The sequence below is a fragment of the Pyrus communis genome, chromosome 17 (genome assembly GCF_041283825.1).
Source record: "Pyrus communis isolate YQ-2024b chromosome 17, ASM4128382v1, whole genome shotgun sequence".
NCBI lineage: Eukaryota > Viridiplantae > Streptophyta > Magnoliopsida > Rosales > Rosaceae > Pyrus > Pyrus communis.
Window position 1 is genome coordinate 21,172,714 of NC_142581.1, and position 17,054 is coordinate 21,189,767.

General features: G+C 35.7%; 1 protein-coding gene across 1 annotated transcript; it reads right to left on the reverse strand.

Moving 5' to 3' along the window:
- Nucleotides 1-2,496: 2,496 nt before the first annotated feature.
- LOC137749458 (putative 2-oxoglutarate-dependent dioxygenase AOP1.2) lies at nucleotides 2,497-4,138 on the reverse strand. Its single transcript, XM_068489548.2, has 3 exons — nucleotides 3,689-4,138; nucleotides 3,138-3,462; nucleotides 2,497-2,953 (listed from the first exon to the last, which is right to left on the reverse strand). The coding sequence occupies exons 1-3, from the start codon at nucleotides 4,060-4,062 to the stop codon at nucleotides 2,711-2,713; spliced, it is 942 nt and encodes a 313-aa protein (XP_068345649.2). The 5' UTR covers nucleotides 4,063-4,138; the 3' UTR covers nucleotides 2,497-2,710.
- Nucleotides 4,139-17,054: the final 12,916 nt, after the last annotated feature.

Consider the following 17,054-nt stretch of genomic DNA (forward strand, 5'->3'; position numbering starts at 1 on the left):
GGCAAGATTATTCACTATACTCATTGTTGATATAGTGAAAGATTGTTGTTGATGTCCCATAGACGTAGGCACTTATAGGCAAACCATGTTCATTCTTGGTGTGATTTATCTTGGTTTTTTTTTTTTTTTTTTTTTTTTTCAAATTTCCGAGATTATTTTGTTTTTTCACAACAAGCTCATGACATGGGAGCCATCATTCGCATCAAGTGCCCCATGCTCCCCCTACATGGAGGAAGCTCGCCCTCGAGGTGCAGGGGGCAATGAAGAAAGAGACATGGGTAAGTGTTTTTTTTTTTTTTTTGTTATAATTATTATTTTTATACATAAACTTATTTAGTGTATTCTTAAACTAATACACTTGTTTCTTTTGTCTATTTCAGGTCAACTTCGAGATTGACATAGAAGTGTCGGGTATGTCTGAGTACACAAACCGGGTGTCGTCTGAGCAGTAAAAGGAGTGGAAGTACGAGCTACTCATATACTACCAGACTTGTGCACTTCTTGCTGAAGTTCTCACCGATCCACTTCTAGAGTTTGGGGAAATGAAAGACGAGTGCTACTAGCTCTACATCCATTTCAAAGCCTACAATTTTTGGTAAGTTTTAAATTTCATTTCTATTTTCAGTTTTTTAATTTAATTTTTTTTATTCTCAACAGAAATCGAAGGCAAATAAGGGTAATTGGGAAGCAAAGTAGTATCTCCATCACTTTGGTTCTCAGGCCCTCACATTTTAGGTCAAGGAACGGCGTGAGAAGGGTTCGTTTTTCACGGAAGTCGACGTTGGGGTGATACGCATGCCAATTCTGGCAACCAGGTAGCTGACAACATTTATGTAATTATTCCATTCAAATTTTAATTTCAAATTCATTACAATTCAGTTTTAAAAAATTATCGATTTTAAAAAATTATGATCGATAATTTTAATTGATTTCCTATTTTTGTAGGCATGTATGTTGCAAAAGAAGGACGAGTATTTCACTAACCTCTTCCAGCAACAACCGAATACGCCAATGGTGTAACTAACACCAGATCCAGATGTGTTTCTACAATTGCCAATGGACAAGGTTGGGTGACGGAAAGGCCGAGAGCTTTGTGGCCCTAAGAGCAGGTCAGGTCCAAGATCTCAGATGATTTTCTTCATCTAGCTCTCAACCTCCAAGTACGACGTCTTCCAGACTACAGCATGTGGAGATGGAGTTAGAGGCCATGCGCCAACGAGGAGAATAAGCATGCCAATGAGACAAGCTCGGGAAAAAGATGCACATGAGCGGGAGGAGGAGTTTATGTGGTACATTGCTGTGATGACGCTGGGAATGTAGCCTCTGGCATTCATCTCCCTGATCTTCCAAACGACCTTCAACCACCACCCTAAGAGTAGTTACTTTAGGATACTTTACTACTTTACATATACATTTGTACCAATATTTTAGTAGTAATATAACTAAATAATTTTTTTTTAATATTATGATTCCTTTTGAAATTAGTATAATTAAAACTAATTTATTTATTTAAAGTACATTTAAATTAAACTATGAATTTTAAAAAAATTTAAATGCTTGGCCGACGTATACTTTCGTCGAGCATGTATTTTGTACTTTTTATTTATATATTTTCTTTCAATTACTTACTTGATGAAATACTATCGTCAGGCAAGTTTTGGTTGTCGGCCTAAGTTGGTCGACGCATTTTGCTCGTTTCTTTGGATAAATGTTATTGCCCTACGAAATTTGAAAATACGTTGAGCAAACATTTGTGCAACGATTTTTACCTGACCAAAATTTTCTAAATGAATTTTTTGTCAAGCAAAGATTTAGGTGATGAAAGCCTTATTTTGCCCGACAAAACCTTTTCGTCTAGAAAGGGTGCTTTTTTATAGTGAAAGCTCAAGATTAGGGTTTTCCTATATCTTTTCCCTAAACTAAACCTATGCATCATTCATTACACAATTGTTGAAAACATGAAGGATTTAGGGAATAATAAGGCCCTTCTTGTCACGTGAATAACTAGTTCATTGTGATGGCTTGTTATGAGCCATGCTTAGATTATGCTCTCCTAATTTCAAGGTCAGTCCTTTCAAAATCGTTCCTAGATACGAAATATTCTATTCTCAAAATCTACTTCTACCCCACATTTGATAGACTTTGTTTCAATCTTCCAGAATCCTAGATACGAAATATGCTATTCTCCAAATCTAGTTCTACCCCACATTTGATGGACTTTGTTTCAATCTTCCAGTTTGTTCTGGTCATCATATTGTTTCATAAGGACTCTTGTTCTGGTCCTTAGTAATTAGTATATATATCCTCCTCTCTTTATTTAGTTCACAATTTGGAATCACTAGTAATGACCAACTAGCTCTTGGTCTGATTTAACTAGGAAAAATAAATAAATGTCCGTCTCTTGGTGTAATAGTATTTCTTTTCTCAATGTTTGGCAATGGCGCAAATGTATCTTGTTGATGACAATTAAGAAAAATGCTTTTTGCACACATATAATTAGCTTGCTCTTAGGAAATACAAATTTATTAATTTTCATATCCGTACGAAAAAAACAAATAAGAAATAGAGCCACACACAACCAAAAAGAAAAAAAAAAAAAATACAATTACAATAGTACTATTAGACAATCCAGCAAACCAACACTTGAAATGAGCACACAATAACAATATACCCACAGCTAGCAATATACTTCATAGCTGCAAGGTTTAGTTCAAATACCACAGTAGGCTTTTATAGCACTGTTTGAAATATAACCATCTTGAGAGCGAAAGAAACGTAGTAGTCCAGGATGATCAAATGACTTGTAGCGTAATGGGCGTTCTTCATTGCCAAGCTCTTCGGGTACATGTATCTCGCCATCGCTAAATGCAAACTGTGCCAACGAGTATCTTGTTTCATTCCCACTCATAATAACTCGATGATTAGGAGATAATATCCTGTCATTGCTCCATGCCTAATCAACGACAAAACCATAAATGTAAATTTATATATCTTCCTCAATTAAGAGTTAAGAATAACCTTAATAACATATAAACGATAATACATTAAAATCTCTTAATTCCAGAAATTGAGCATCCGTTAAGATTAGGGTGCTTGATATTTGATGTGTTATTTTGTCAGTATAATTAGTGACCTACCATTAGGGCATCACCCGCCATGACTATGAAGGATGAAGGTGGAAACTCTACTTTAATCCATTCGTGGTTCCTTGTTTCAACCTCCAGAGCATTGACCTGATTATTCTGATAAAGTACGGTTGTGAAGCTCTTGTCAGTATGAGCGACGAAGCCAAGATTGTGCTCATTTTCTTTGGGTGGTCTATTTTGCAAGATCCGAAGAAGGTAAGAGATCGATCCAACATATGAGTCATAATACTTCTCCACACCATAGCTCTCAAATATCATTCTAGCCACCATTTGATCCAACTCCTCCGCCACATTTGCAAACGCATATGCTCTTTCACTTAATTATAACCACCAAAAAAAAAAAAAAAAAAAAAAAAGAAGGTTAGGACCATGGTAAACAATTCAGGGAAATGATTTCTGCACACCTTTGTTGGAAAATGATTTCTGCAAAACCATGGTTGTGCGGGGAAAAATGGTATGAGGAAATTCTTTTTCCCACAATTTATAATGTAGAAGGATAAGAAAGGTAATCTCAGAAAAGCGAAAATTAGAAAAATAATTACCAAAATTTATCATTTCCAGCAGGCCACATAAGCTTTGTGAATTTTTGAGTCTCCTCAAAATTGGTTGCACAGTCGATGCCCATGCTTTCATGGAGAGGGAGTTTGGGAATTTGTCCCACATAGCCATTTAAGGGCTTTTCATATTTGTTTGTCATTTTGGTCTCGGTAGGGAGATTAAATAGTTCTTCAAGGGAACCAACGAAAGCATTGCGAAATTCATCGGAGATTTTGTCATACAACACTACAAAACACCCAAACTCTTCAAGTGCTCGTTGAACATCTTTGCATGCCAAGAACCATGAGTTGGTCCCTGGCTTCAGAGCTTCCTTGGAGAAATCTAGGACAGGAAGCTTTTGCTCAACTTCAGAACCCATATCTTGCTTTAGGGTTCTTCGGCTACCAGTATTTTTACTGAGAGAATATTAATTGTTGAGAAGGCCTGTTTTTTATGTTGTTATTTCTTGATCATAGTAATTTATTGGTGCAACTGTGATAACAAGACAAATGATTAGGTGATGAAAAGACAGAAACAAATGTCATTGGTTGCTTACACTTTAGTATATCCTCTTGGCATTATCTAGCTGATTAAGGTGGACGTCAGTAGTGCACAACCAATATATACATGCGTGTGTTTGTGTGTGCGCGACACATCTAATCACTATAATTAGAGTTAATTACAGAAATACTTTTCCATTATTTCTGTTCCATCATTGTCAATAAAATGTCAACATCAGTTTAAAACAATTTCAGAATTGACAAGGAATAGCAAATCTAAAAACAATTTTAGATCTGTACTTTTGTGTGGAGCTGCCTGATGTAGGATTTGCAAGGGGAATGGATTAGGGGGCTTAAAGGGAAGTTAAGTAATTTTGCTGTTTAATGTAGCATTTGCAACGACAATGGATTAGGGGATGTAAAGGCAGTCATACCTGTGCAGCTGTGCTGCCATGTGTGACAATGCTATTAGGCAGATAAGTTCAGTTAGGTAATGTATACTTATTACATTTTAGGGAGTGATTCAGAGTAGTTAATGGGACAATGATACCTACGCTGTTTAGGTATAGGAATAGGAAAAATATATTACGAGAGATTTTTTAATGTGATCGGAAAACAAGATGGTACATCATGTGTTATTATACAAATAATAGGATATATGTGTTAAAAAGTTAATAGCTTAAAAAATAAAAATTTCCACCATTTATATAAAAGCCTGTGATGTACTACCGGTATTCCAGTCACAATGAAAAATTTCTTTCAATTGAGGATTCACTGTATAATGGTTGGGGTTAGGGGTAGTTGAACAGTTCCTTCCTCTCTTCTCCTTCGACGGTTGCAATGATTGCAGCCGGACGTCTATGGCTACCGATTTCAAAGGGTTTCGAATCTTACTGCGGAAGGAGAGAGAGCAGCAATGGAGTGACCAAATTAAAGGGTCGTTTGACATGATCAAGCCGTTATAATTAATTTCGCCATTTTTCTCCTGAACTGGAATCTTACTCCCAATATGCTCTTTAAACTCTTAGCCAATTTTCTTTCCAAACTATTATATATGAAGTGTCAAAATTCTGAAAAACCCTACCATCATATATATTCATTCACATTCCGTCCAATTTTCCGTCCAGAAAGGCTACATGACAGTCATTAATTTTTTTTTTACTTTCCTATTGTTATTTTCAATGTAAAGTCGGATAAAGACTTGGTTTTTATTTTTTTATTTTTTTTCATTTTCAAAAAGTGAGTTTACTTTTAAATTAATCAATAAAAAATATTTCATGTAAATCCTAAAAGTAAAATATGCATCTTTTTTTTTTATATATATATAAAAAAATCTACTATCTTTAAAGCCAAAATTGTGAAACAGAAATACATACCTTTTTCATTCAAAAAACAATAATTATCGAAAAAGACTCTAATTTAAATTTTCGCCGTTAGCCATGAAAATTTTAGGACCGGCTTAGCTATCATTTCGTAGCTCCGAAGATATCCCTGTAGACCTAGAATAATAATTCTCATCACCCAAAGGTCCAAAACAATAATAATTCTTCTCTTTCCACCTAAAATATTTTGAACACAAGTGTATCGTCATTAATAGTCGATGCATACGTATGATTTAGATAAAATTTACCAATATCTATGACGTGATTAGATCATTATTCTTCTCATATATGGAGATGTCTCTCTCTTCATACGACTCACGATATAATAATTGGTTTTTTTTCTGTTTATTACGCTGCATTATTTAAATAGATTCAAAGATTCTAATGTCTGTTCGTATATGGCACATCAACTAGGAAAAAACTCAAATTACTAAGGCCACGGATTTGCTGCCCCCAACAAATTGTTTTCTTTATGTCTTCCATAATATTATTTTGACACATGGCCTTCAACTTAATCAATACTTAACATTGTTAAATTTTATTATTTTGTGTTAAAAAACAAATAAACAAACTCCAAACTCCAAAGCTCTCCACCACCAAATCAACCACAACAACCACTTTTCTCGTCGCCGCCGCTGCTGTCGACAAGTCTCCACTCTCTCCTCTATCTCTCCAGCTTCGTCAACAGAAAAGGAACATTTATATTCAATTGGATTCAAATCGTCGACTATTTACATCGAAGACAATTCGATTCACCGACTTCGATTTAGTACGATCAATTCAATTTGTCAACTCTGATTCAGTTCGATTAGATTCTTTTACTACAGTTCAATTTGATTCCTTGACCGTTAATTACTAAAATGAAAGAAATCAGTGTGTATTCCGGCCAACTACGACCATGATACCTAATCTGTTGGAGGAGTAAAAAGAGGCTTGGCGATGGCGAGGTGGGGTGGTTGTTGAGGCTGATGTCGTGAATTGTGGCTAAGGAGGTTATGGTATATGGAAAGGATGAAGGTCACGAGCAGTGGTGGTTGTTTTGCTGTTTTAATTTGTTGTTTTTTATTATACTTTCTATAAATTAAAGTTAACAGGTGTTAATTATTTGATTAAGTAGGTAGACACGTATCATGTAGTTTGAGATGAGACATAGAGAAATTTTTCAGTGTGAACTGAACATTGTCAACTTGAAGGAACCATTATTATTCAATTGGATTCCAAGCGTTGAATATTTGCATTGGAGACAATTCGTTTGTCGACTTCGATTTAGTATAATCGATTCGATTTGTCGACTCTAATTCATTTCAACTAGATTCTTCTACTCTGGTCCAATTTAATTCCTTGACCGTTAATTACTAAAATAGAAGAAATCAGTGTGTGGTCCCGCCAATGAAGACCATTATATTTATACCTAATCTAGTGTAGGAGAAAAAGAGGCTTGGTGATGGGGCATGGTGGGGTGGTTGTTGTGGCTGATGTGGAATTGTGGCTAAGGAAGGAAGTTATGGTATATGTGAGGGATGAAGAAGGTCATGAGTGGTGGTGGTTGTTTGCTGTATTATTTTGTTGTTTTTATTATATTCTTTATATATTAAGGGTAATGGTGTTAACTATTTCGTTAATGGGTGGACACTTATCAAGTTATTAGACAGCAGATATGGAGAATTTTTCAGTGTGCTCGGAACACTATTAACGATAAAAGAACATTTATTATTCAATTGGATTCCAATTTTTGACTTTTTGCATCGGAAACAATTCCATTCGCCGAAGCCGATTTAGTACGACAGATTCGATTTGTCAACTCTGATTCAGTTTGACTAGATTCTTTTACTCCGGTTTAATTTGATTCCTTGATCGTTAATTACCAAATAGAAAAAATCAGCGTGTATTCCCGCCAATGACGACCATGATACCTAATCTGATGTAGGAGAGTAAGAGGTTTGGTGATGGCGAGGTGGAGTGGTTGTTGTGGCCGATGTGATGAATAGTGGCTAAGGAAGAGGTTATGGTATATGGGAGGGATGAAGAAGGTCACGAGGAGTGGTGGTTGTTTTGCTATATTAATTTGTTGTTTTTATTATATTCTTTATATATTAAAGGTAACGGTGTTAATCATTTCGTTAGGTGGGTGGACACTTATCAAGTAATTAGAGATGAGACGTGAAAAAGATTTCAGTATATCTGGAACACTGTTAATGATAAAAGAACATTTATTATTCAATTGGATTCCAATTGTCAACTATTTGCATCGGAGACAATTCGATAATGATACCTTGAAGACCATGATACTTAATCTGGTGTAGGAGAAAAAGAGGCCATGGTTATGGCGAGGTGGGGTGATTGTTGTGGCTGATGTGATGAACTGTGGAAGGAAGGAGATTATGGTATATGAGAAAGATGAAGAGGTCACAAGTGGTGGTGGTGGTTGTTTTGTTATATTAATTTGATGTTTTTTTTATTATATTCTTTATATATTAAAGTTAGCAGTGTTAAATATTTGGTTAAGTGGATGTACACATATCAAGTAATTAGAGATGTGACATGAAGTGATTTTTAGTGTATCCAGGTCATGAGCACATATGTCATATATCATTATACAAGTGGAGGGACACCTGACAAAAAAAATAAAAAAAAATAAAAAAGGAAAAAAGGAAAAGAAAAAACCTTCCCTCCACTTGTATAATAACATTGGTGTACCATCCTGCATTCCAGCACATTAAAAAACCTCACCGAGACAAATGAGACACTAAAAATGGAGACAGCAGACCTACGGCCGCTTGGCCCTGCCTATGCATATAAACAAATAAATGGTTCCAATTTTTAACAAAAGAAAAAATATGAAAGCGAACGACTTTTTTTTGTTTTTAAAAAAAAAAAAAAAAAAGGAGAATTTACGACTTGGTGATTACAAAGGAACCAGATCTCCTCCTGAGCATGGGGACCAGAGCCTGCTGAGCAGCTCATCTGGGCCCTTGAAATTTGATCCAACGGCTACAAATAGAGGGACTCTCTAAAAGTTATAATAATTACAGTCGTTGAATCAAATTTTAAGGGTCCATATGGGTTGCTCAGCAGACTTTGGTCCCCATGCTCAGGAGGGGATCCGGTTTCGATTACAAAATTGCATGACAAGGTCCTGTCATCTGTGACAAATAGTGTTGTCATCGTTGATTAACTTGAAGTTTGTTTAATAATATATCAAGAATTTTATCAGATTGTATACACTGAAAGAAACAATACATCAAGATTTTTTATCAGATTGTATACATTGAAAGAAACAATACATCAAGAATTTTATCAGATTGTATACACTGAAAGAAACAATACATCAAGAATTTTTATCAGATTGTATACATTGAAAGAAACAATATATCAAGAATTTTATCAGATTGTATACACTGAAAGAAACAATACATCAAGAATTTTTATCAGATTGTATATATTGAAAGAAACAATATATCAAGAATTTTATCAGATTGTATACACTGAAAGAAACAATACATCAAGAATTTTATCAGATTGTATACACTGAAAGAAACAATACATCAAGAATTTTATCAGATTGTATACACTAAAAGAAACAATACTTGTTAATATTCCCTAACTTTTTCTCAAAAACTACATTCTAATTTATCCAGAAGAGAAAACATAATTGTCGTGGGGTCTCTTCATGTTCTAACCAACTTAGTTACACTAAATAAGATATTTTCCATAATTTTTAAAGTGAATAACTCCAACATATAACCATTATTCGTAGAACATATCGAAGTATCTAAAATTTAGTAGATAATATTTTCTAATGTACCGTAATTTTGATAACATAAACTAAAGCGAAATAGTACATTATAGGACCACTCTGAAGAAAAATTGTAATTTTCAAGGATGGGTAGGAATTAGGACCACCAATTAATTATAATTAAGTAAATCTTTCATTATTAAGGGCCAAGGATTTTTGTTATCTTTTTGTGCGGGCAATGAAAACAGTCCAGGGATTAGTTAGTTACTTGCAATGGCTTTCATAAGATATGAGCAATAAAAAATAGGATATATGTAATGATGTATTCAACGTCTCCTATATGCGAGTGGAGTATAACTTAGTACTTCTGTTGTGTATCGAAATATACATTGTATGATTAATGTTTGTGATTTCTTTTCCAACAAAACAAGTATATTAGATTTGGAGGAGTGGGGATAGGACCTCTAGTACATGATGCTTTTATTTATTTGAGATATAAATTTCTTGCGATTAATGGAAGTTCTGAAAATATGAAACAAAGGATCTATGGGATAATCATTCAGCTTTTAGTTTTTAGTTCTTGTTTTTGTTTTCTGTACCATTGCGGCATTGCCTGTACATTTTTTCGCATCCCTCTCATCATTATTCTTCCCTTCTTCACCGCCTCTCATATCTTCCATGCATTTGGCCTCTATCTCTAATAGCAAAACGAAACTAAAAGTAAATTAAAAAATAGTTATCAAACAAACCATAAGTATATTGTTTTATACAATATGCATGTCCCATTAGTAATATTACTACGTGATCTTGGATTGGCCGACCTATTTGCAAGTTGAACATATATATATATATATATATATATATATATATTATAGGGTTATGATCTGCGGATATACACTTTTGACATATATTTTGACAATCATTTTGTAGGGCCCACTTCATAAGGTATTTCAACGATATGAACCATCTATATTTTAGTACATTATTCATAGATCATCCTTTAAAAAAATTAAACAAATCCAAAATTATTATGACTTTCATTTGTAGTGAAGAAAATAGATGAATACAGTTCTACAAAAAAACACTAAATTTAATCCAACAATCATATGGTTTTGGGTGAATTTTGGTAGACGTGCATGATTTTTGAGATAAGACATAAAAGATAGATGATTAAATTGTCCACAAGAGCACATGTCCCCTGATCCTAACTCATGTGCATACATATCTATGTGTGTGTATATATATATATACATATATATATATATATGGGGGCGGATCCGTGGCACCACCTTTTTACACAACTTTTTACACACGTTTTTGTGGGACACACTCCATTATACTTTAATGATGCAAGCCGTCTATCTTTTAGAACAACATTCATAAATCATTCTTGTAAAACATTAGACAAATCTAAAACCATTAAGACATTCATTTGTTGTGAGGAAAAGAGACAAATATGGTCTTACAAAGAAACCATAAACCCTTAATCAACTGGTCATATGGTTTCATATTTGGATGATTTTTTGTATACATGACCTTTGAGGAAAGACCTAAATGATAAACCGTTAGGATCATTTTTGTAATATTGTGTTATGCCCAAAAGTAAATAAATGATAATAGAAACTACAGAGAGGAATGGAATGTGATGTTGTGTGTCAAGATTACAACGTTCATTAAGGTAAAATCAAGGCCAATGTGCCGATCTACATGTCTTGAAATGTAATTAATCAGAAATGTAAAGAAAGCAGTAAGACTAGAGCAAGATTCAAGCCATGAAAGGCAGGGTAATGCTAGAGAAGTCCATTGATCGTTGTCTTTAGACTAGATGGGTTACAGAACATTTTCCTCATAGAGGTTCTTGGGGGTGGTTGGAATTGTACATCAACAAAAAATCATACAACAAAGCAAAAACAGTTTAGATCTCAGAGATCGTATGCAGGGTTTTGCTTCGAAGCAAGGCTTTAGTGTTTGTAGCTGACAAGCTGAAAGCCTGGTTCCTGAAGAGCACTAAAGAATACTCAAAGGTTTTATGTTATCTAAAAAGATTGAATTCGATGAAGGTCCCAATCTTGAAGGTCTCTGCTCTTTTTTATAGGCAACGAAGAAGAAGAAACCTCGATCATCTCGTTGAGATGGAGCAAAAGTAGATCGGTCATCTAGGGCTGGTAATAATTGCAATTCCTAGTTGGTGGCCTTTAGTTGTCTTTTGAAGCAGTTCGCACGAGCCCGTTTGTAACATCAGCTTGTCGAATGATGTGTTCGCTAGCATTTAAGGGGGCGAAATATTTCTGGGCCTTAGTCGTCTGTGCACCTCGGATTGGAATATGTCCAAGAGAAGTGAGGTGATTGTCTAGGCCTAGTTTTGGGCTTTAAAGTTGGTGAGCTGAAATCATGCGACTTTTGAGTATTTAAGAATTTTGACTTTGAAGATGGTCAATATTATTTATTTCATTAATGTACCTAAATATATTCTCTAACATAAATTTTCATGCATTCATGTGCATATATATTACAATTAATTTAAAATTTGATCATAAATTTTATGTTTGTATATATTATACCGCCAGATGCAAAATCTGAAAGCCAGTTGGAAATTGTTTGGTCGAGGAATGCACTCAATCAAGCCGGTCATCAAAGCTTATGGGCTAAAGAATGGAAAAAACATGGCAACTATGGGTCTCTCACAACAAAGAATGAGAAGGGTTACCTTGAAGCAGTGATCAAAATGTACAACACAATCGAGAAACAAAACGTATCTGAAATCATGTCAAAGGCGAAGATTGAACCGGATGGGAAAATCAGGACATAGGCGGAAATTGAAAATGCCATACGCAAAGGTACAAACAATAAGGCACCAAAACTCAAGTGCCAGTTCAACAACGAATAATGCTACATTTACTATATTTTTCAGAGCACATTTGTACCACTTTTGTAATAAAGGTAAGATGCACCAACACATGTAAATCCTATATTTATTAGAAAGATGATATAAATATGATATAAAAAATATGATAACAGTAGCATTTTTGTTCAACAACTAAAATTGGAATGATTGAATTGGCTGAGGTCATTCTTTGCAGTGATCACAACAGAAAACAGTTGATAGACTGCCCCCACCCATTCAAACAATCATCACGACATTTATGCTCCGCCAAAGTGCCTAGTATTAACGCCTAGGTAGTACTCCTAGTTAGATATTTATGTTCTGCCAAAGAAGGTTATTGTATATCGGAGGGATGAAGGTCACGTGTGGTGGTGGTTGTTTCGCGGTTTAATATGTTGTTTTTTAATGGAATATTTTGGATGCGGTTTTTAATTATTAATATTCTTTGATTGAAATTTTATCTATTTTTAATTTTTGATCGAAATCTTTGACATTAATGTAATAATATAAGTTATATAGTTTTTAAATTAAAAAATGAAATGTGTATTTGTTTATATTAATGAGATTTTAAATGAAACCCATAATTTGTGGGATTAAAAATAATAAAATATAAATTATACTCTCTATTATATCGTGTGTTTATATATATATATATACAAGTACATTCATCAAATTAACAAAAAAAATTATTGTACCAAAACATGGGTACATTCTTCAAAAACCACAAGGAAAAAAAGAAGATATTAGGCTTAATATAATATTAGTAAATTTCTTTGATTAAATTTGACATGGATACATTCTCAAATCAACAAAAATGAATGTACCCATATAATTTTAAAAAATGGATTAAAAAAATTTGAATGGATTTTATATTGAAAAACTGGGTACATTTTATATTAAAAAAGGGTACATTTTACATATAACAAATTGGTTTATTTAATTAAGAATGGTTGTAAGATCCCACATCACTCAAGGGAGTGATCCTTATATGTATATTCTCATCCCTATCGAGCACGAGGCCTTTTGGGAGCTCACTAGCTTTGGGTTCCGTAGGAACTCCGAAGTTAAGCAAGAAGAGGGCTAGAGCAATCCCATGATGGGTGACTCACTGGGAAGTTGCTCGTGAGTTCCCAAAAATAAAACCGTGTGGGATGGTAAGCCCAAAGCGGACAATATCATGCTACGGTGGTGGAGCGGGCCCGGGAAGTGATCCACCCCGGGCCGGGATGTGACAATTTGGTATCAGAGCTTAACCTTGGCCATGGTGTGCCGACGAGGACGTCGGACCCCTAAGGGGGGTGGATTGTAAGATCCCACATCACCCAAGGGAGTGATCCTTATATGTATATTCCCATCCCTACCTAGCACGAGGCATTTTGGGAGCTCACTGGCTTCGGGTTCCGTAGGAACTCCGAAGTTAAGCGAGAAGAGGGCTAGAGCAATCCCATGATGGGTGACCCACTGGGAAGTTGCTCGTGAGTTCCCAAAAACAAAACCGTGAGGGATGGTAAGCCCAAAGCCGACAATATCGTGCTACGGTGGTGGAGCGGGCTCGGGAAGTGATCCGCCCCAGACCGGGATGTGACAATGGTACATTTAAGATTAAAAAAATTAAAAATTATATGAATGGGTACATTTAAGATTAAAAAATTGAGAATCTTTATATAAAAAATAGAAAAAATAAAAACTAATGGGTACAAACTTATTCTAATTTATTATTATTATTTTTTGGAAATGTTTGAATCGAAAATTAATTAGGAGTTTAATAGAGGTGTGAGTATTAAAACCCTAAATCAATTTCTAATTTTTATTTTAAAAAATTATTTAATTAACATGTAAATTCATTATCACATTAATGCTAGGGACTTCAATCAAAATTTGAAAACTAATAAGGTCTCAATCAATGAACATTAGTAACTAGGGACTGCATACTAATTTTTCCTTTTTTAATTATATTTTTTTATAAATTAAAGTTAATAGTGTTAATTATTTGGTTAAGGGGGTAGACACATATCAAGTAATTAGAAGGAGATATGGATGAGACACTAAAAACAAGGACATCACACCCACTACCGATTGACCGATGACGATCTTAAAAGATATTTAATAATAGTAGGTTGGACGCGAAAAAGTAAGAGGAGCCTTAGGATTACATTGGATTGTGAAACGAATAGACAATATGCAAAGAAAGATATTAAGGATGAGGATAAAAGAAATTCTGGAACGAAAAAGAGTAGATGCCCTTTCCAATAAAAGGATAAGCAGTTACCAACTAATGATGATTGGATATTGCTAGTAATTATTGGAGTATATAATCACACAACAGCATGGCATTTGGAGGGTTATTCATTTGTTGATAGATTATCGTCGAATGAGGCTTCGTTGTTAAGATAGTAGCATTTTAATTTTTTAGGAATATAGTAGGTGAAAAAAAAATAGCATATTAGAGGTTATTTTATGAATAATTGTGGATGGGGAAATAATATTTTAATTTTTTTTAACATTTTATGAAGGGTGAAATTATATTTTGTCGGGAAAATAAGACAATGTGGTAGATCTAGCAACTCTCTGAAAAATGGTCTCAATTTTTAACCAAAAAAAAAAAAAAAAAAATTGAATGAGAACGATTTTTTTTAGGAAAATTAATGAAAAAGGCTTGAAAACTTTGAGTTTTAACGATAAGGACAAAATAAAAGGTAAAGTGAATAGTACCAGCATTGACTTTTTAGTATAAAAATGTGATTTTTTATTAAAGCGAACAGTACGAGAAACTTTTCGTTAAAGTTTTCTTTTTTTTTTTAATAAGAGAACGTGTGACATCCCGTCCCGGGATTATTAAAACGTACGTGTGAAATTACAATTTTGCCCCTAGTTCGATTTTGTCACGTTGTGGGTTGTTTGGTGTGTTGGGGCATGTGTTTGGAACCTTACACACTCCCACACACACACTGACACTGCTCTCTCTCTCTCCCTCTGTCTTCTCCCTGTCTCCCTCTCCCCCGAGCTCCCATTGCCACTGTACACGTACGGACACACACCAAGAACCATTATCCCGTAGCAGATCGAGGAAACCAAGGGTGGAGTTGTGATCGTGAGGTCGAGGGGAGCACGAATATACCCTTTTCAGGTAAGAACATCGACGTTTTCACGTCGATTTCTTAAACTCCGTTTTGAGTACTGTTCATGCAACATTAATTTACTTAGTTTTTGGACATTTGAAGTTTGTAGATGTGTTGGTGAGGTTCCCAGGAGCTTGGGAGTGGCTCGTTGGTTGATTTTGGACGTCAGGATCGTTGGTGGTGAAATTGGCCGGTTTTGGAGAGCTTGCACAGGTATAATCTAGTGAGTTTTAGACCTTAAAACGTGTAGGGTTGTGTTCTACTAGTTTAGGGCTTTAAATTGGTGCAAGAAACGTGGAAAAAGGTGGAAAAACGAGAGAGTTATTTCGAATTGCAGGTTTTCCGGCGACGGCGACGGCGCCGGCGACGGCGACGGCGCCGGCGTCGGGGACTGGCCGGAGAAGAAGCAGGAATATTCCGTTAAGTTTAACGGAATATTCCTAACGGCAGGGGTTAACTTTAACGGAATATTCCGTCAGTTTAACGGAATATTCCTGACGGCGCCTGTTGACACCGTCAGTGTGCCTGGCACGTGACCGCGCGTGGGGGCGCGTGGGTCCGTGCCTGTTCTGGCGCGTGGGGGCGCGTGCGGGGTCCAAAAATTATTTTAAAAATATGGTTGTGATCCTGAGGTTGTGTAGAGCACGTTGGTATATTCATTTGTCCATTTTGAGCAATGTATGAGAAGTTATTACGAGAAACGGGTTATGTGCTTTAAAATTAACGTTTTTATAGTTGTTTCGCATTTAGGTGACACGTACCCCGAGGACGAGCGTGGTCACGCGAGGCAGGGGGGCTACGACCCTTCCACGTATCAGTGAGTGGGCTTTTGTTTTCCGTATATACCTATATACATTTATATTCCCAGAAATTGATTAAAATGGGTTATTTACATTATGCCATGCACTTTATTATTATCGTTTACGCATCATTGCATGCATTATTGTGGCATACATATACATATGCATATTGGGTGCTGTGGACGCACAGGTAAGTGCCAGGTAAGTGACATTCACGTTTATGTTTCAGTAGTGGTTTGAGATGCCTAGAGAGCTCATAACCTGCACCCCCGGTGTTAGTGCTCCCGCCCAGAGTAGGGCACAGTCCTTCACGTGATGTTCACCTCCCGCACCACACGCTCAGCTTGGATCCAAGTTAGGTGCATAGGCCTGTCGTACATACCACATTAGGTGGTTCCGACTCGTAGGTGACTCGCGATTATTCGCACAGTCTTCACGTGATCGTAGCACTAGAGCGTATATATATATATGTTACACCCAGGCCTGTCGTACAGACCACCTTGAGTGGTTCCGACTCGTGGGCAGGTTCAGTTATAGAGTTGAGATTTGAGCTCTAGATGCAGCCGTACAGGTTACGTTAGGTGACTCCGGCTGCCAGATGTTATGATGTTGATATGATTTATACCTGGGCACTTACATTCATTATGAGGCTTTGGCATGGCATATTCTCGAGCATGAATGGCATATCTTGAGCATGTTTGGCATGTTTATACATACGTTTATATGTTTATTTTCTGGGAAGTATACAGGTTTTACGGCGAGGGGTTAAAATGTATTTTGCTAAATGATTTTCAAAGAGCTTTGTTTTTGCCCACTCACGCTTTTGTTTTGCGCCCCTCCAGGTTCTAGTTGCTTAGCCGTTGCGGTGGTTTCCCTTGAGGGCTTTCCGGCGTTCTGACAGACACTCCACTTTGTAGGGTCGCCTTCGGGCATACTACTGTTGTTGTTTT

Excerpts from the sequence above, each read along its gene's own strand:
- LOC137749458 (XM_068489548.2), bottom strand. The coding sequence starts at position 4,062 with ATGGGTTCTGAAGTTGAGCAAAAGCTTCCTGTCCTAGATTTCTCCAAG. Across the intron at positions 3,463-3,688 it reads GCTGGAAATGATAAATTTTG|TGAAAGAGCATATGCGTTTG; the intron begins GTAATTATTTTT and ends GTTATAATTAAG. Across the intron at positions 2,954-3,137 it reads TGGCGGGTGATGCCCTAATG|GCATGGAGCAATGACAGGAT; the intron begins GTAGGTCACTAA and ends GTCGTTGATTAG.